At 40.4% G+C, this 19,853-nt stretch overlaps 1 protein-coding gene across 3 annotated transcripts in view; it reads right to left on the bottom strand.

Annotated features, from left to right (window-relative positions):
- Positions 1 to 209: 209 nt before the first annotated feature.
- Positions 210 to 19,853, bottom strand: part of LOC306833906 (uncharacterized protein) — a 42,217-nt gene continuing 22,573 nt past the window's right edge. For all 3 annotated transcript variants that reach the window (XM_079359529.1, XM_079359531.1, XM_079359530.1), the window contains 8 exons: positions 19,602 to 19,692; positions 16,990 to 17,076; positions 11,348 to 11,500; positions 8,690 to 8,819; positions 8,539 to 8,571; positions 7,865 to 7,962; positions 6,784 to 6,867; positions 210 to 423 (listed from right to left, as the gene is read on the bottom strand). In XM_079359529.1, coding sequence (XP_079215655.1) covers positions 322 to 423; positions 6,784 to 6,867; positions 7,865 to 7,962; positions 8,539 to 8,571; positions 8,690 to 8,819; positions 11,348 to 11,500; positions 16,990 to 17,076; positions 19,602 to 19,692 — 778 coding nt within the window. In that variant the 3' untranslated portion in view covers positions 210 to 321. The remainder of the gene's footprint in view (positions 424 to 6,783; positions 6,868 to 7,864; positions 7,963 to 8,538; positions 8,572 to 8,689; positions 8,820 to 11,347; positions 11,501 to 16,989; positions 17,077 to 19,601; positions 19,693 to 19,853) is intronic.

Below are 19,853 nucleotides of genomic sequence, written 5' to 3'. Positions count from 1 at the left end.
TGTTCACAAAACTGATTTACTCTGACACAGTCATCCTGTTGTCCGGGTGCATTCACATCATACATACAGTCTATACAATGAATCAAAAACAGGCATCCAATATAGAATAAAATATCTGTACAACACAGGAGGAGAATACAAACAGTGGAATCCACACAAAACTTGTATCTTTAAAATCAAATACTGCACTTAAAGTTGCATGCAATATCTTTCTCTTTGATCTCTATCTCTCTGAGCTGTGACTAAGCCAGCATCATCCCCTCGGTTTTGTTAAATAAGCACCCCTGCAGTCTCCGCGGTTACTAGGATGTCCTCCATAACTCATATAATTTCAGCATGGGCCCTCTTGAAGTCGTGGACAAACTGACAGATCAACCCAAAGAGCTCCTGAGAGTCCTGATCCGCCGGTTCTCCAAATTTAACCTTGACAAAGACACAAAAAAAACAGCATTAGTGTCTTTGAAATATGAAACTTTAGTCCGACAGTAATTCCTCTTTCTGAGACCTTTGAGGTTATATATACTCTATATATTTTCCTATTAACAACTTTCATAATAGAACCAGGACCTGGGTCTTGCATATTTATCGTAACACATTACATTTCATATAATTACCTCATACACTTCCTCTGCATGCAACCCATTCCTTGAGTGCACTTATTCACTCATGTGGATGTTCACTGCTGAATTCAGACTGACGCAGAGGAGGTTAAAGGTCTTGTGTAGGAAAATGTTCTCAAGAACAAACTTTGTCAGAAAGGGTCAGAGTGGCTAAGTGGACTAATTGGTTCATTACATGCCGTTGACTGTGCCGGTTAAAGCCCAGACTCAAACTATACCACAATTAATCTTTTTATTTCTTTACCACTTACTTTGTTGAACAGATTCTTAAAAGGCCTTTAAGAAGTCATGCTTCAAACACAAAGGCCCAGATACAGACAAGCATGCTTGAATTTCCCTCGGGATCAATAAAGTATCTATCCATCCATCTATCTATCTAAGCATTAACAGGATTCTATGGACATGAATTAACTAAGAAACTGTGCAGAGCCCCTGAGCAGCAGTGTCTTAGTCAATGGTGCTACATACTGTAGCCTTATTCTGTCCTATGATAAATGTAGTGCTTTCACACTTGAACAAAACTCCCGTCTGTAAACGCCTATAGACCCCTCTAATTCAGCGCTGCTCACAACAGGGTCTGTAGCTTTAAATGCAAATAAGCTGTGTTTGACCCCGCCCCTCTGAAAAGGGCTTGGGTGTCTCTGGCTTTCTTGCACCATACCCAATCGTCAATGGTGATTCTGGACTCTGTTCCCTTACTGGCCAGGTGACACAAGCAGTCGCCTGTTGACAAGCGACACCTCTGCCAATTGTTTACGGTGAGAAGGCAGACTCAGAACACCTAACTGTGGGAGTGTCACCCACATGGGGGAGGGGCTACTGCCCTTTGTGATGTCATGAAGGGATGCACACATTTTCTGAAAAGTGAAGCAGGCAGACGACAGACTTTTTTCTCATGCTTGACAGGCTATAGGGACATTCGTAAGTGTCTGAAAAACATGGTGAAGTGTATTTTGCACAATATGTGACCTTTAAAAAGTAAATTACTTCATTCAAATAGTGATAACACATTATTACGTTATCATTTCAAAGTGAATTACATAAACCTGTTAATGAAAAGAAGCATTATAAATGTGACACTTCTGTGACAGTTGGCAGATAAACTTTGAGCACTTTGAGAAGTTCTAGTGCTGACAGAGAGCATTAGCAGGTCGTCTAAGCGTCACACAGGTTAAGACACCTGTCTGACACCAGTTGGTTTTTTCACTCCATAATAGCATGAATAGCATGAGATTTAAACACCTGTCTCTAAAATATTATGAAACACTCAGAATATGTGCAAATTAGTCTATTTGCATACTTTTTACCTGATATTTTTCACAATCTGTCAGGAGCACAACATGAGTTATCAACAGTGGCAGGAGAGTTTTTATTTTTGATTCTCCACCTGAGTGACTTAATCCTCCCCTGCTCTGCCTGTTAGCTGATCAGCCTCGTTGCTTTCTTTGCATGTTAAATATTTGCATGCAATTTATTTTTTATTTTTTAACAAAACACATGCAGTGGCCAACAAAGTCAACAATTCTGCAACTCCTCCAGGCGGCTTTAGGAGGAATAAAAGGCTTCCCTGTTCTATGAGTCAATGTGTTCCCTGTTTAACGAGTGAGGATAAGAAGGAGAATAAGATTGCATTGTGTATCGTACCGTAGTGGATAATGCTAAGCTACAGAGTAAAAAAAACTCAAGTCAGAGCTCCCTCGTGTCCCTGCTGGCATCAGAAATGCATAATAAATGTTACTAATCCGCCAACGTCAGTAAGAAGGTTTATCTTAGAAAGTTTCAGTTAAAATGATCATATCACAAAGAGTTAAAGGTGCAAAAACTAACACTCTCACTTCATATTTAGTATTCATAAACACAGTTGGGGGTTTTGTGTATTTTTTTAGGTCATAAAGAGGCGTCAGTTTATTCAGATTCAAAACCAGCTAAAAAAAAAAACCACGATGGCTCACTAAGGCAGGGTTGGTAATTTTCGAAAAACTAGCGTGATTTTGAAAGTAGCGTCGCCTCAATGCTCCGTCTGCACCTTACCCCTCTGAAGCCACGCCCATCAATTACATGCACGAGCGCCATTGGTCCAGAAGCAGACCTCAGCTCATGCTTTGAGTGTGGGCTTGTGCATCCAAAGGGCAGAGAACGAGCAGGGAGCGACAGGGAGGCTGTGGCAGTGCATTGGAAGGTTGTCTATTTCAGTGACAAGCAAATCAAAAAGGTGGCTTGTAAACATTATACCGACTAATATTTAAATTCCCTCAGGCTTGCGATGTACGTCTTTTTTCTTTCCCTTATTTTATCGGCAAACAGATTCTGTCGGCATTAAATTGCATCCAAATGTTTTTGTGTGGCAAATATGTGGTAGACAAATGTAATTTGTATGAGTCAGTGCTGCGCCACTCAAAGACAGCTCTGAATCTTTAGAGTGAGCCGTTACTCACACCTATCATAAGCACATTGAATGATCTTTAATCTGCAGGTTTGAGCTTTTTACTTTAAAAGCAAGATTAAAAGCTCCTTATCTGCTGCCGCCGAGCTGGAATGGATTGGTGTCTGTATGAAGAGATTGTGATTATATCACAGCAGCCAGCTTTTATGACTACGACTATTCAATATATCAGACTTCCAGCGAAGAAAAGCGTATTACATAAAACATCTGCTTCTATTCTGAGCTCTGAGAAAATCATGCCTCCAGAAAAAAAAAATTATTTATTTTTTTTCCCAAAATCAGACCTCCAAAATTTTCATGAGCTTCTTCTTCTATGATTAATAAATTTGCATGTTGGCTATTCAGGGGCATCATTATGAATTCTCCTCTCCGGTGAGAAGATGTGACTCAATATGAAGCCTTTTCCCAAACCTGCTGCTTTCGCCTGCACAGAAACACAGCCGAGTCACTCTCAATCATTTTCTCCAACGCTCCTGAAGGGCTTTATTGTATATTCAGGAGCTTTCACGGACACAATATTAGAGCGCAGGCACCCACATGGTGAAATCAAGCGGAGGAGGGGAGGGGGTCGCAGGTGGCACTCGGGACTGAGAGTTGGACTGTGTGGATGCTTAAATGCCATGATCCGATTGTGTCTAAACTTGACATTCGATATTTTGAGATGGTCTCGATTGGACCGAAACGTTTTCAAATTATTATATAACGGTGTGAAAATTGCAGAGTGGGGCTTTGATTGAAACTTGCAAGGATGACAGGGCATTTTGTCACCGCTCCCTGCTGATTAAAAACAACTGGTGGCCTGAAGGGGACACTGCAGCTAAAGGTCAAATTGTAAAACTTTGAAAGGCCACTTCACCAGCAGACTGTTTTCAATATTACTTAAAGTGATTTATTGAACAGAGGAGGGGATAATATTTAAATCTTAAGATTTATCATGTAAAATTTCACTTGACTTTTTTATGATTTGGTGAAAGAGAGGAGAAGCTCCTTATAAGTCTGTTTTATTTTTAATGATGTTGACGAAGCATAAACTTAATGTGAGGATTCATGAGTTTGTATTTAATGTTGTTTCATGCTGAATATTTTTCACAATATTTAAAACATCTATCCAGGAGTTATTGAAATTAAAGGATTATTGATTTCTCATTTTTTTGTATAATGCACATTTATACATCATTAAAAAGACAATTTCTAAAGGTGGAGTTATTTAATCAGCTGCTTCAATGAGCTTTCGCTTCAAACATAAATTTTTTTTTAAAAAAATACTGTAAATATGTCTACAGTAAAACTCAATGAATAGCCGGGGCTTCTATTTACACGGTATGAAAAACCAGATTATCTGCACCATTAACGCTGGGAATATTCATGATTCCTGGACAAAATTCATTTACATGTGAACACGGCATCCAGTCCAAGGGGGATGAGGGGGGGGGGGCTTCCTCACCTTAATACTGCCAGACTACGCCTGCCTTTATTTGGGACAGGTGTCAATATCAGACAAGTTTATTGTCATTGTTAAAGCAAACTGTTGCACAGCAAAGATGAGAAAGACGATACAACATGCCAGAGACAATATTTAACTGTGAACACATCTGGAAGATGGTTAAAAGTTTCATTTAGAAATCACATATTTGATCTTACTTTGTAGGACAGACCATCTAAGCCAGCCCGCTGCAGTGCACAGGAATCTAATTGTGGCTGTAATATAACACAATTCCCTACCAGGCCTAAAGCTCACAGCACACTCTATAATATCTCAGCACTCAAACACAGCAGGAAGGGTAAGTGGACTCTCTATGATGATGGATCGTCCTCAGAGATAAGGGAAAGGTGAGGAAAATAGGCTCTACTTTTGTATTGATTGTTTTTGGTGGGGACTCTATAAAAAAAAGACAAAGTGCCTGCTAAAATGTCAGAAGTAGGTTTGAGCGCTATAAACCTAATCTAACCAGGTTAGTGGGCAAAGGAAATGTCCTCCTTTATAGACACTGGGATCTAAGAAAACCCAGGGACCTCCACTGAATCTACCCGTGTGTGTGTGTGTGTGTGTGTGTGTGTGACCGAGGCATCGTCTTTACGATGAGGAAACCACAGTCCTCAGACAATCTCATTAAATGTTTTATTAAAATTTGTTTAAAGAGAGTCCAGTCAACTTTAAAAGTACCGAAAGCCACAAGAAACCCAAATCCACAACTCCCCATTCACTAACATAAAGTTGCATGTACATAAGCATTTAAAAAAGGACCAGACGTTGGTTTAATCTGATTTGGAGATATTCTCCTTAAGGCTTCATCTCGGGTCAGATTGGGCATAATTAAGATCACGTCTTTATTTTGGAATAGGAAAAGTTTCAAAGCAGATGGTTGGCTGTTCACACCGAGCTGTTTAGAGATTACACTCGTCTTTTCCACAGCTGTGAGAGTTTCTGTGCAGCCTTTTATGATCTAATATCGGTGGAGAGAGTTCAACTTTACACCATTGCTGCGCCAGAGGCATTATTGAGCTTTTAGTTCATAATTTCCCTTGGGATCCATCTATCCATCTATCTATCCATCCATCCATCCATCCATTGAATTTAGAAAGGGATCAATCTTATCTAATGTTTCAGTGGTATGCAAACACAAACAGGGTCCCAAATTGACACCCACCAAGCACAAATACGAACAGAGACACAGATTTCCCCGTTCGGTAAGTAAATCTTCGAGGACTATCAGCCTCATGTCGGTTAAATGTCTGCACTGAAAACAGTCATGTAATGATAAAAAACTGTGCTGAGTTTGATTCTGTTGTGATGTAGCTGCAGCTTCTGTCTCTTACTCTTCTGCTGTCTTCGTGAAGGCAGGTTGACATGGGTGCACATGCACGTTGCAGACGCACCACCCACCACTGTTCACTGTACTACACAGGACATCAGCATCCCTGCTGCTAGCTGGTGTTAGCATTGGGCTAACTAAATGGTATGTATTATACATCTTGTTCAGTGGTTTGTTTAATTGCATTTTTTTTAGACTTTATGAGCTGTATTTGGGATTGATGAATTGATCAATAAAAGTATGCATCAAATTTGACTGGTTTACATTTTTCTCTGGACGGTAGGAAACATGCTTGGTTGGCGGATTTTTTTCAGCCCGAGAGTCAAGAACTTAATTACAGGCCCTGGTGAAGAATAAAAAAACTGAAACATGAACAACAATTTGAAGTTTGTTTTTTTTTTCCTGGAGAAAGATTTAACCACATATCTGTGTGGTATATATCCGTCTTTCATGTGTTGATATTTTCTTAATAGTACATCAGAAAATCACCAGGGGGGGCTTCAACAGCTTCTAATATTCAAAGGTTTTGATGTCACTCATTAACAGTCAGGGTAAACTTGTCTCTCACACTTTCTGGTGGAAACTGCTCACCCTGAAAAAGGGTTTCTAAAAAGAGTAAGAGCTGCATTCTCTATGCTATGAGTCGCGTTTGCTGTTAAAGGATGTGGAGGCCACAGATCGGTGCAGCATTATGTCCTTGTGTAAGTCCTGAAGGACACCTAAAGTGAAAAAAAAAAGAAGTAACCTTGGGGACTTCTTACCCTGAAATATATGTACTTTCCCAGAGTAGAAAGGGAGATAACATGACAAATAATTGAAGAGGGCCATCCAGAGAGTACGGAAACAGAGGGCAATCCATCTCCGAGGCTGTACAAAAGAGATATTGAAATAATAACTCAAGGATTACCAGTATGACAGAGTAGAGTTTCTTCATCTCCTCACACGTCTTCGTCAGTGCCGAGAGATCCGTGTTGTATTTCTCAATCGCCATCTGGGGAATAGAGAACAGAAATGGAAACTCCTGGTGATTTAAAAAAAAATAAAAAATTTCCCACTCTTTGAGGAAATCAAATCTCAAACTTGGTTGACATTTCTTCGGAGTTAAACTCTGTATAACACCCATTTTATACATCGTAAAAATAAACATGCTTTGAAAGGGCACATGTGATCAACTGTGCATTTTCACCTTGACAAAGATGCAAGCCAAAGACATCCTGTGATTCTTTTCTTATGGAAGTACAGAAAGTCATGTTTGTTCAGGAACAACTGAAGCTCAGTTTTCTCAGTCTGTTTAGTACAAATCTTCCTTAAGGCAAGACGCTTAGTATATAAAACTATGTTACCTATTTGTGCAATTAATTATTACTTTTTGTCATAAATACTTGTCATAAGAGCAAAGGAGTAAGTCAAGGGAAGTTTCCAGTGTTATTTAGATATAAGTAATGCATTAAAATAACACAAACCAACAACTTTTCATACATTAAATCAAATAGTTCTGTGCAAAAAAAAAAAGAAAAAGGACTTGTGAACATTTCACACGGTTAACCAATTTTTCCATTTAGGTCTAGTACGATCCCAGCAGCTCCTTGAAGTGACGTTTAAATTCAGACTAGTCGACTAGTGCTAAAGTAAGAGAACACTCGGCCCGACAGTGTTGTGATGAGCTGTCCAATCAGATCACAGCGCCGAGGGTTAATAATGCCAAATTGGTTAAAAGTCTGTTTTTTTGTGTGAGTGGATGCTACTAGAATCTATTTAGAGGAGATTAGAAGCGCATGATAAAATAACGTATTAGTAGGCTATTTGATTACGTCTCCAGTGTCGACTCGTGAAGAAGGAGACCAGGAGCTGAGAAAGCAGTTGGTAGTAAACAGTTCATGTGCGTGGGAAAAACGTGATCGATATTGTGTTTGTTTACAGGAAGACACATTGTACCTTTAAATGACTGAGGGAATAAATGATAAAAAAAACAAGATGAAGTGCTCCACCTTCAGGTCTTTGGAGAAGTTTGGGTGAAGAAGTCCAGCTTTTCTCTTGCTGGCAATCTTTTTGTACTGCACGACTTTCTGCAGTTCATTCTTCAGGACTGAAACAACACACACACACACACACACACACACACACACACACACACACACACACACACACACACACACACACACACACACACACACACACACACACACACACACACACACACACACACACACACACACACACACACACACACACACACACACACACACACACACACACACACACACACACACACACACACACACACACACACACACACACACACACACACACACACACACTTTGGTCACAATTTGTCATATCTGACCAGTGAGGTAAATAGCTGCTTTAAATCAGACGCCGTCTCCTGTGTGGTCATGTGGAGTGCTGTATTTGTGCTTGTTGTAACTATAAGTCATCATACGGACAATATATTGGACTGAGGCCATTTACTCCCCACAGACAACAGTTTTTCAACAAAGTACAGTAAGACTTCAATTACAGACAGAGCTAGTAAATGTTACTATCACACAGCCTCACAAAAAAAAGCTTACGTTGGCACAAAAAAAGTCGGGTTGGTATAACGGTGATGTCAGCAGATTTGAGAGCAGTCTTTGGGTGCTGTAGTAAAACCTGATCTACTCACCATCTACTTCTGCGGTCAGGCCTTTAATGGAGGCTATCCAAAAGACACACACACACACACAGAAAATACACATTTCACTTAACAGACCTCAATTGGAAAAGTACAACACAGCTTCCTTTCAGCTTTTGATCAAATCTTGATTAGCGAATACCTCCCGGGACAGTTTCGAATTCTGCCAACTCCTGTGTAAACGTGGCCAGGCGCGGTTCATGCAACATAATCTGCTCCACAAGGGCATGGAGCAAGGTGAACGTCTTGTCTCTCCCTCGGAGCTGTGACAGCTGGAGATGGAGAAAAAGCACACATTGAGAAAAAAAAACAAAAAAAAAACATTCACAGCCTGTACAAAGCTGTTGTCCCCCGCCGAACAGCGTGAGGACTTTTAACGTAAAGGAAGCAAGACAGATGTTTGTGGTGATATCGAGTCCTCTGTGTGTAAATGGAAAAAAAAAATGCAGCTTCCCTACTCAAGGCCAGCGAATGAATAGGAAGGCCATTCACAAATTCTGTTTACACGTACAGAATGTGTGTTTTGTCTATGTTACACATTCCTTGTGTTGTGAATGTATAAAAGTTAACCTTGGTGTAAAAAAAGGTTTAGGCTGCTGTGAGCGCAAATACTAGAGTAAACCGGTTTGTGTCCATGAAGGGAGGCGAGCTTGCTCACAATCAGAATCGTTTTTTTTTATTGCCAAGCACATTTACCTATACACGATGAATTTGTCTCAGTGTATTGGTGTGAAAGAAGAAACAAGGCTAAAATAACAAGTACTTAAATAAAATAAAATTACCAATCTATAAAATAAAAATTTCAAATATAAAGAATAATGAAAAATGAAAGAAATCAAATGTAAAGTCCAGCGAGTGTTAACGTAACGCATAAAGAAATAATGTATGCTATGCTAACAAGCATACACACATCACTACACTTCATGAGCAACTACAAGCTAACAACTGGGTTAGCTTGATGTTAGCTTGCTACCTTAGATGTTAGCATATTCTGACGAGCTAGGATTTTTTAAAAGTGGTGTTTCACTTTTTACAGCCCATTCAAATCAATATTTTGCCGTGTTAGAATTGATACAGCGTCCGCACTGACCTACACTTTGTTTATGAGTCCTTACCATGTCGGTGAATAGAACTTTAGCCTACTGGCGAGCCTTTAATGATTTTATTTAGTTTCAATAGCAACGCTAGTCTCTTCGACTTCAGTGCAGTGATGATGTCCGAGGGCTGTCAGGGATCAGGATTGCAATGTGAGATGTTGATCTGGGAACATGGTTTTCCTGGCTAACTGTTTTCTAAACTATAGCAGCAGCAGTAGCATTATCTGTGACCGCCTCGTGTAAAAATGTTAACGATGAATCTACAATTCATGCCATGCAGCTCCTGATGGGGCTGTGTACTAAAAATGCAGCAGGGCTCTTTTCAAATCTTGCGTCACTTACTTGTAGCCTACACGTTTGGTCATGTTGTTTACTGGACTACATATACGATGTCTACAAGGCACACATCAAGTCGCTTACTAATGTGCACAAGTAAGAAAAACAAACTGGAATCCAAAGAAGCTCTTAGGCAGCCTTGATTCCTTTTTCTTTAAGGTAGTCGGCCGTTCATTTGCTGAGTGTCTGCCTGAAGCAGCTGCAGCAGTTTACTATTCTCAATTAGACCTGGAAACCCCTCCGAGGGAACACAGGGGCTCAGCTTCATTAAATGGAGCAGAGGACGTTTTAACTTCTGTGCCGAGTGCACTGCCCCTGAAACCATCTCAACAGAGAGACTTTAGACAGAAAGCAGTGGTTCAAACTTCATTCAAAAGAAAAGCAGAAAATACTCCTAATACATCCAGCAAGTACCAGACCTCAAGAGCAAGTAGTTCAACGTTTTGGGAATTAAGCTTTCTCGCTTTCTGGCCAAGAGTAAAATAAGAAGATTGGGATCACTCTTAACTGTGCAGACAAAAAGAAGACGCTGCAGCAGGCAGATGCTTAGCTTAGCTTAGTAAAATGCCAGAGGAGAGGGGGAAGCAGCGAGACAGGCTGGTTACTCAAGCTGAGTAAAACACTACAAGTGGAAGGTGGTTTGTTATTGGCATAATGTATTTATCCAATAAGGACATTTATGACTGGTTATACCCATTTAGCAAACATACATATAGACAGTAATCATTTTAAGACATTTTCTGCCCTCATACTTTAACTGCCTACCACTGGGTTTCAATCTTACACAGGGTTGGAAGCATTTTCAAAAGTTTTGGAAAAGTTTTAAAGGCTCTAAAATGCTTGACTAAGTGTAGATTAGATGCAGTGCATACAACCGTTTTGTATTAGGCTGGCTTAGAAGTAGTGGTTTAACATTTTGTAATTCTTTATATTTTCAGAACAGAGTTTTAAAAATGCTTGCTGGTTGAGTTTGTTACTGTATCCACGGAGGAAGCGAAGGATAAAATGTGCTCCCAACTTTCCAGCCTCAATGCTACGCTAAATTATCCAGCTCTTTGCTTCATCATTTTTAGAAAGACATACGAGAGGTGAAAGCACACGAGCTTCTATCCTGAAGGAGAGAAGTTGACTGACAGCCGTCAACGAACGCAATGAGTCTAAGAGGTTCAGAATCCAGCGACCACACTCTGTGAAGCCAGGCGGTGACACCGAAGCGCACAAACAACAGAAGTCTGAGAATCTGAGAAATGGCAGCTAGAAAGCCTTGAAAGAGGATGTTGAGAAACCCTGCCGTGTATATCAATGAGTAGTCTTATTAGCCTTGCTGCAACTCAATCAAAGGTCAGAAAAGAGCGGCAGAGTCGTACTTTCGTTAAGGAGGAGAGGCGGAATCCCTTGGCCTTTCCCTTCCTGGCGTTCTCGTTGAGGTAATTGCCAATGGCGAGGAGGTACTCCAGCACGGAAACAAATGACCTGCAGTTGTTCAGCTGCGTGCACATTCTGATCTTCTGGTTAATCAGCTGAAAGACAAACACAAGGGCCACAGAGCAAAGACATTTTTTTTTTTCCTTTCTGTAATCCGACCGCACACAGGCACCCGCTTTCATTTCCTCCACACAACAACTGTGAAATGTAAGAGGACTAAAGCTTGTTTAGGAACTCTCCGTGCTGATAACGCTTGGACAGAAATAACCCAGAGCTTTAGTATTTTAAATTATGAAGATAAAGAGCCAACTCACAACACTTCATTTGACCTAAAAAAGCAGAGCCTGTTGTTCGGTGAGATTATTATTTGGTATGCAATTAAGTCAAGAAAAAAATGTTCCTTTAGAAAGAATGCAGAATTTCTCTGTATAACCAGCTCTGAACAGATTTGGTTAAATATGGACAAACACAGAAATGACACTGAAAAGCTGAAAAGAAATACCAGTTGGCGTGTTTGTTTTTTTGAATGGTTTGTTTGGGAAGGGAGAAGTCGATGCTGAGGTCAAAACCATCCTTCACAAAGACTTAAGTCATACCAAAAAAAAAAAGTTTTTACCAACATGCATAAACATTTTCACCATATGTTCCTGTTTTTAGAGTAAAATCCTAAAACCTGATACTGGAACAGCCTTGAGAAGACTATAATAATTGAAATTGTGCAATGCACCTTTAAGACATACGGTGTCATGTTACCGGTGGGAGGAGCTAACAGTCCTTTAGCCTCTTACAACCGGGCTTTGTAAGGTTGATGTTGAGTTTGTAATAAACAGTGACCATTGTGTAAAACCTCAGACAGGTGTGGTTGTGCTCTTCATAACTTCTTCATCAAGAGTTAGGCACCATTACAAAGGAGAAATCCTTCTTCTGTTTTGCCTGTTGTTTTTTTTTTTTTTCAGTCGTAGAAAACTACAGTGGTTTTAAATCAAATAGACGTGAAACTGTTCAGCTGCCCATGATGTTTAAGAAATAAGAAAATGGAAAATCTAATCCCGTGCTAATTAATCGGGCTTTGGCAAATTATTCTTTTGTAAAAAAACACTTTGGATGACTCATCTTTAAATTGAAAGCACGTAGGCAGGTAATCCAGTCAAATACTGTTTGGGAGAGAAAAAGCTAACTCCTAATGTTTGAACACAATGAACTTTTTTTTTATGTGATGATGAGAAAAAAAACTTGAAAATGATGTTAGTATTATGACGACCCTGTCACCAGGTCACTGATGGTCTGAGCACACCTCCAAACTCCTTTTATTAGTGAATTTAAATCAACTTTAAAACGAGTTTTTGGTGAAGTTTTGACTCCTTCTGTCTTTTACCACCAGCCGGCTTATGACAGTATTAATATCGTGCAATTTTTTTCCTGAACCTCCTACTGTGTAATTAAAGTGAAATATTTTTTGTTAAATATGATCATACAATCAATCAATCATTATTTATTAAGGCTCAATTCGAATAAATTATTTGTCAAGACATTTTACAAAAAGAGCAGGTCAAGACGCAGGCTCCATCGCATGCATCGTACCCTCATTGTTAATACCTGGACCCTCTATAAAGGGCGCTGTTGGCCTCGTGGCTAGTTTGGCGCCTCATGCATGTACAGAGGCGACAGTGAGCAGACACTCGTGGGTCATTTGCCACGTATCATTCCCCACTCGAGCTCTCCCTGGTTTCTGAATCTATTAACCATCCTGTTCAGTAATAAAGGCATAAACAAGCCCAAAAATTAATCTTAGAGAAAGGGTCGAGAAAAATCAAGGGTACTTCATTTATGTTACTTACGTGACGTAGTGCTACCATCTTAGCATAACTTCACCTTTAAAACATGAAGTCACTTTTTAAGAGGTAAACCAACTTTCTGTGCTTCAACACCCTGCAGCAAACCTGAAAGGGCTTTTTGTTGTTTTTAAACCGGATATTTACTCAGGTGATATCCAGGTGTTTAAAGGTTAAACTGGGTAACACAGGAAAAGTAACTTCACATGTGCACACATCTAGATTGTTTCCCAAACTCTTTAAGAGACTTGGTCACATGACCAAAAAAATCAGGTTTTTGTGCTCCATTCTCCAAACGTGTGTGCCGACAGAAGATAAAGATGCTCTATCCTCTGGCTCAATAAAAATGATGAAAAGGAGCAAAAGTTGAATGTGCTGTGATTTTACCATTCATTACATGTCATCTTCAGGAGATGTCGTCCTGTCTTCTGCATCACTGGATTATGTTCCAAGTCTTTGACTCTCTCGCTCTCTCTCTCTTATTTATATTTAGAAATGGTTTCACACGGAGCACAGCAAACAGTTTAAAGATAGAGCTGGGTTTGACAATGCAGAGTACAGCCTGTCACCCATGACAGTGAAAGTTTGCACCAACGAGCACATTGTAGGTGAGAATCCTCCCTGGAGTGGTGAGTTCTGCTCTCTCTCTCTCTCTCTCTCCCCTCGATCCCAGTCTGCCAGGTGGCAATCAAATCCTCCTAAATGTTTGGGCTTTAAAAAGTCTGTCATGTCAGAGAATTAAAGGATTGATGGGCAGTCTGCCACAGAGAAGGACCCTGACCTCTCCATGTTTGAGTGCATGTTGAGGAACAGTCACAGACTTTGTTGGAGAGAACCTCCTGCAAATATCAAAGTTTGATTGAAAAATTACCTTTTTTTTTTAATATCTCAAAGTTATAACAGAAGAAAGAGAGAAAAAAAACATCAGAGAGAAAAAGCGTAGAGCAAATTGAAACTTAATGAAATTGCTAATCTTTCTTGCCAAGTCATCTAGCAGTATGTTTGTCTCTGTGTCTTCGACAAAGAAAAATTGCTGTCACAGTCAATGGATTACAAGGCCATCATTCTTATCCATTGTTTCTCTTCCTTCGCAGACAGTCAGCAGACAAGAGATTAGGACTGAGGCAGTGATGCTGAAAGGAAAAGAAGCTTCAGAGAATCGCATGAAAAAGAAGAAGAAGAGAAAAGACAGAGGAGCTAGGAGGTATTCTTGTCTGACTGCAATATCTTCACAGCCTGCAGTCCCCGATGCCAATAAACAGAAATCCTCTATAGGAGTATTAACGATTAGTCTGACTAATGTCGAGCTGACATGTGAGGAAACTGGCACTGCACAAGCCTGACATATTCGGCTTCAACTGTAAGTTAGCCCCAGTTAATGACCGGAGGTAAATATGATAGTTGCCTGTGCTTTGTACAACAGAGATAGTATATCATTAAACTATGTGAAAATACACTTTATGACAAATCAGCTGTGATACTTTATGGTTCTATATTGATCCTTTAAAAAACAGATGATGCTCACATTTATTCTAAATGTTACAGCCTTAGTGGAGCAGTGTGTCTCTCTGAAACGAAGAGTTTAAAATGGGCACTGCAGTCCAAATTTAAAACGAAGCTTCAGTGTTTAGCCAGCTCTGCATCGGTCTGTAAACCTTTCTAACCTCTCTCCGTTTTTTAACAGCATCTCTAACACTGATCCTAGTTTGAGCTGGTTTCTGCTGGTGGAGCTTGTTAGAAACATGTAAAAGACTTTTTAGGTCGGGTACAATCACTTCTATCTGAAACGCGCTTCCATCACTGCACCTGTTGGTTTGCTGTTTGCCTGGTGAACTGAAGGCTGTCCACAACTGTCATGTCCAGGTTTATTAAACCTGCGAACCTTCTTCTGGTTAAAAACAAAAAAACAAATTGCACCATGGGGACAAATAAAGTTTTTTGAAGTGAGCAGAACTGCATTGTCAACAGGGAAACCAGCACTTCATCAAAGCATGTTTCCTTCATGTCTGATCATATAGTATAAGTCCATTTTATGATTTTATTCTGTAGATATCTCACATATAGTTACATATTGGTCCTCCTATATGGAAAAATGAATTCATGATTCACAATGTACATAATACCCACTTTAAGGCTCAGCCAGGGTCAGTCGACAAAAGCTGGTTTTATTTGAAAAAATATCTATAAAATACACTTAGTGACGCTTGTCTACTGTTGAAGTACACTCTAATTCTATGAAACCCATCCTGGTACTTTGTGTTGATTCTATCTGCTTTCACTTGTGTTCATTTAAAAAAGGGCTTGTTTTTAAAAGAAAGTCTAAAAGTTTGTTGATTGAAGTTAAATTCATGAATTTGTCCTCAGCGCTCGCCAAAGTGGCTCTCTGATTAAGATTAAGATAACACCTTACGTTTTACACCACCTACAGGAAAAACAATGAACTTTGATTTGATTAAGATCCATCTTTTCTGCCTCGTCGAACGATGAGAGGTGTCTGAAAGTGGCTCTCATGCCTTTCTGTTTTCAACGCTCTTAACCAGCCAGCAAATCGAACACAGACTTCTTGAGCAGGCACTTCAAACATAAAGCTTAAACTGGAGGGGGGAAAAAAAAAAGCTTTCTCGTGTTAATGTAAGTTTATACCTGGATGTTCTTTTCATTTATGTCTGAAACCACAATGTATCTGAACATTAGCATTTGTTGAATACATTTGCATGCTCATGTTTCACCCGGGACTTCATGAGAAGGCTGATGATTTGCCCTTTTTCAGCTTGTAGGCGTGTGCGTGTGAAACTTTAAAAACAGCTCCACTTCTGATTCAGCTGTTGATTCATAGGAGGAGTTTTTAACACCATATGTGATTTTTTTTTTTTCCCCCCCCCCGTGTGTGCTCTGAGTTTTAAAGTCTGGATTCAAAGATGAAAGAACAAGTTGGAATTACAATTATCACATCACCATGCAACTTATTTCGATGACATGATGCTGAGACACAGCTCACCTATTTGCACATTAAGAGGAAAGTTGGCAAGTGCACATCAGTGATAATGGAGCTCAGCGTTAGACTGGGATGACTGGTTATATTCGTTCACACATTTATTAATTTTCTTCATTTAATTTAGTCTCTCCCTCTTTACCACTTCCTACTTCAGAAGGAATTTTTAATTCCGATTTTTAATTCTGTTCTCTGTTTTCCGCAGTCGGTTTGTCATTTCAGTGCGATCGCTGCGACCCTCCTCCGCCGCGGTCATCTCCATTTCTCATCACATCCTGCGTCCTTCTGTCACTAACACCACCAGGGTCTAGACTCTACAGTATCCTGTCCTGCTGTCGGCCTCGTTACCCCTCTGAGTTCATGAAGTCGTCATGATGGAGACTGATCCCAGAAGCACATTTATTTCCTAAACTGTTAAATCAATAATAGTTCACTTTTAATTAAGTCTCTGGTTGAAATAATAGTTTTATGTCCTGGCTTAAAACACTGACGGAACTCGTACTTTTACTCATCTTGTACATCTACAAACAAGCTAACATTAGCAGTAGCTCAGCTCACAGCCTCTCCTGAAGTTCTGTGTCCATAGTGTGTGAACGTAAAACACCTTTTTGCATTCATTGTGATCTTTTTCAGTGTTTTTGGTACTTTCACAATCATTTTGACAACAGGATCCATTGTGCGGCTATAAATAACATTCTCTACATATGGCCTTGATCCCTCTCTTTATATTTGACTTCAGCAGAAGGTCGTATCTACTCACGGGCCGCAGGTCTTTCATACTGTTGGGCAGCTCTCTCAGAGTCAGCAGCAGGTCCAGCTGTGTGCTCAGATGGGGGATGTTGCACATCTGGAAAGGATGGGAGTCTATTAAACCCTTTACATTGAAGAGAATGTAATTATCACATCACACAGCCCATTTCTGATCGATTATTTAGAGTTATGTATAACACTGGCGGTACAGTTGTTGTGCTCTTTCTTAAAAGGCTCGAGTTCTGTGTGGAGATTACCTCAGGCGAAAGAGGAGTGCTGCAGGCCTGTCGACTGGCTGATTTAATAGAGCAAGTGAAGGCTTGACACCCTGAAACGATTGGCTGGGCTGCCTAGTCGACCTTTGAGTCTGTGCTAACCTCTAATAAATCACTCCACATTGTCAGACAGCCGTGCACACGCTCAGGTACTGTCTCCTAAAAGCCAAAGGGCACGCAGTCTGAAAGATGGTCGGGAAAGAGATTGGGATAAGTGTAAGAAATAAAGAACATATAGTCCTCTTGCTATTTGTTTTTGTTTTTTGGGGGGGGGCTTAGATTTCGTCTTCCTCCTTCCCTAAAGCTTCTCATCTCGTCACATTTTCTAACACGTTTTTAAATTTGTAATTTCATGTTAACATATCACATCGACACCCTGCCAAAGTAGCGCTGGGATAATGAAGTTCCTCCTGAAATTAACTTGTTCTAATATTAGTCAGTATTCACACTCTCTGGTATCTTGCTGACTGTGTCTCAGATCCATAACAGGAACTCTCCTCTTCATTAAATTGGAAGAGTAAAAAAGGAATGCTCTCTCATAGGATTTGTACTTTGGCAAGGCGTAGGCTTTAATCTCCCATTCGCAGCGTGAAAACCTGATTTAAGGAACATGCAACAACCTTGTATGCAGTGCAAAGCATGAGTAGGATTTGTTTCACCTTCAGGAAAAGGTCAGTGCTTCAAGGCTACTGTGTCCATAACTCTCTTTATAGGCAGATAAATAGTTTGCAGATGACAGTCTTGTGTCCACCATAGACATCCTCCATGAAAAGTAATCGTCCTGAACTACGTGACAGAACATCAGAACATTTTTTCTGTTTTATGGGAAAACAAGAGCAGGCGGCAATCGAAGGTCCGGAGAAGACTTCGGCAGATTGATCAAACAGCAGGGTGGTTCCCTCCTGTGTTCTGAAATTGTCCTTGTAATTGTAACCTGGAAAGCGTGTTCATGTGTTTCCCAATAAGCATATAGAGAAACACTCTTTCAATGCCCATATAAGGGCATGAGACTATGTGGTGTCTTTCAATGCCCATATAAGGGCATGACACTACGTGGCGCTCTTTAAATGCCCTTATAAGGACATGAGACTATGTGGCGTCTTTCAATGCCCATATAAGGGCACGAGACTATGCGGCGTCTTTCAATGCCCATATAAGGGCATGAGACTATGTGGCGCTCTTTCAATGCCCATATAAGGGCATGAGACTACGTGGCGCTCTTTCAATGCCCATATAAGGGCATGAGACTATGTGGCGCTATTTCAATGCCCATATAAGGGCATGAGACTATGTGGCGCTCTTTCAATGCCCATATAAGGGCACGAGACTATGTAGCGTCTTTCAATGCCCATATAAGGGCACGAGACTATGTGGTGCTCTTTCAATGCCCTTATAAGGGCATGAGACTATGTGGCGCTATTTCAATGCCCATATAAGGGCATGAGACTATGTGGTAAGATCTCACAGGTTTTGTTGTTATCGACAAACAAATCAAAGCTAAGAAAACTTTGGGGGCTGCCAAAAGCTTCTTGAAAACTGCATAAATAACATGAAGAACAGTTGGCGAATGGGGCCCATTAGTTTGTAAAACCAACATCGACCCCTCCCCCCACCTTTTAGCCTCAAGCTAAAAACACATGCTGATAACATGATGGAGGAAAGCATCACATGGAGGAAACATTTGACTCCGAGCCATAATGATGTTTCAAAATGTAAAACTAGGATGATTCATAACGTGTGTGTCAGCGTTTCCATCCTTTTCTTAATTTTTATAGATTTTTACAGCTCTAAAGGGGGCAGGATGAGTCGAACATGGGAAAATTGCAGAACATTATATTTTGAAAAACACGGAAAGCAGTCGGCAATCACCTCTAATCTCAGGATGTTCAGCTGATGCCAGTTCACTTTCTATTAAATGCTTAAATACCTGCATTAGTTGGCAGCCATGAAGAGGAGTTATTACGTAATGATTATCTATTTAGAAGCATTCAGGCCGACTGTCGTCTACCACTGAAGTGTGTGCATCCAGAAGTACACGAGGATGACTTCTGCATGTTAAACCTCTTATGTCTGGAGTCAAATACGCCTGCAATGCATTTCATCAGTCACCCCCCTCCTGCAGTTTGTAGCCCAGCACACGAGTGCCAGCCACGCGGTTAGGTGACGTCCACTCAGTGTGTGAATGAGGTGACCGGTGCACGAAAGACTCAACAAGCCCTCCTAAAGAAAGTATGTCACGTGTAGACGCTGGCTCAGGTCAGAGTGTGAGATTCAAATCCCGAAGGACATCACTGCTTTAAATCTGTTAGTGATAATAAAGGTTTATACAAGGAACTGAAAACTGTACCTCCATCATGAACTGGTCCACAATATGCAGCTCTGATACAGGTCCTTTGTGGGATTTGTATTTTTCCACGTCATCCAAGGTGGGGACATACCTTCAACAGAAAAATAAATACCCCACATGTGCTGTGTTTTTAACACTTTAAAGGGACATACTGCACATTTAAAAACCTCTGTATCTACCCTGTAGCTCAGTCAGGTGTACGATATATTTACCAGGCCATCCGATGCCAAAGTTAAGTGTGTTTCTGTTAGC

Source organism: Symphodus melops, assembly GCF_947650265.1.
Source record: "Symphodus melops genome assembly, chromosome: 13".
NCBI classification, from domain to species: Eukaryota; Metazoa; Chordata; class Actinopteri; order Labriformes; family Labridae; genus Symphodus; species Symphodus melops.
This window is presented reverse-complemented; position numbering and strand designations above follow the sequence as displayed.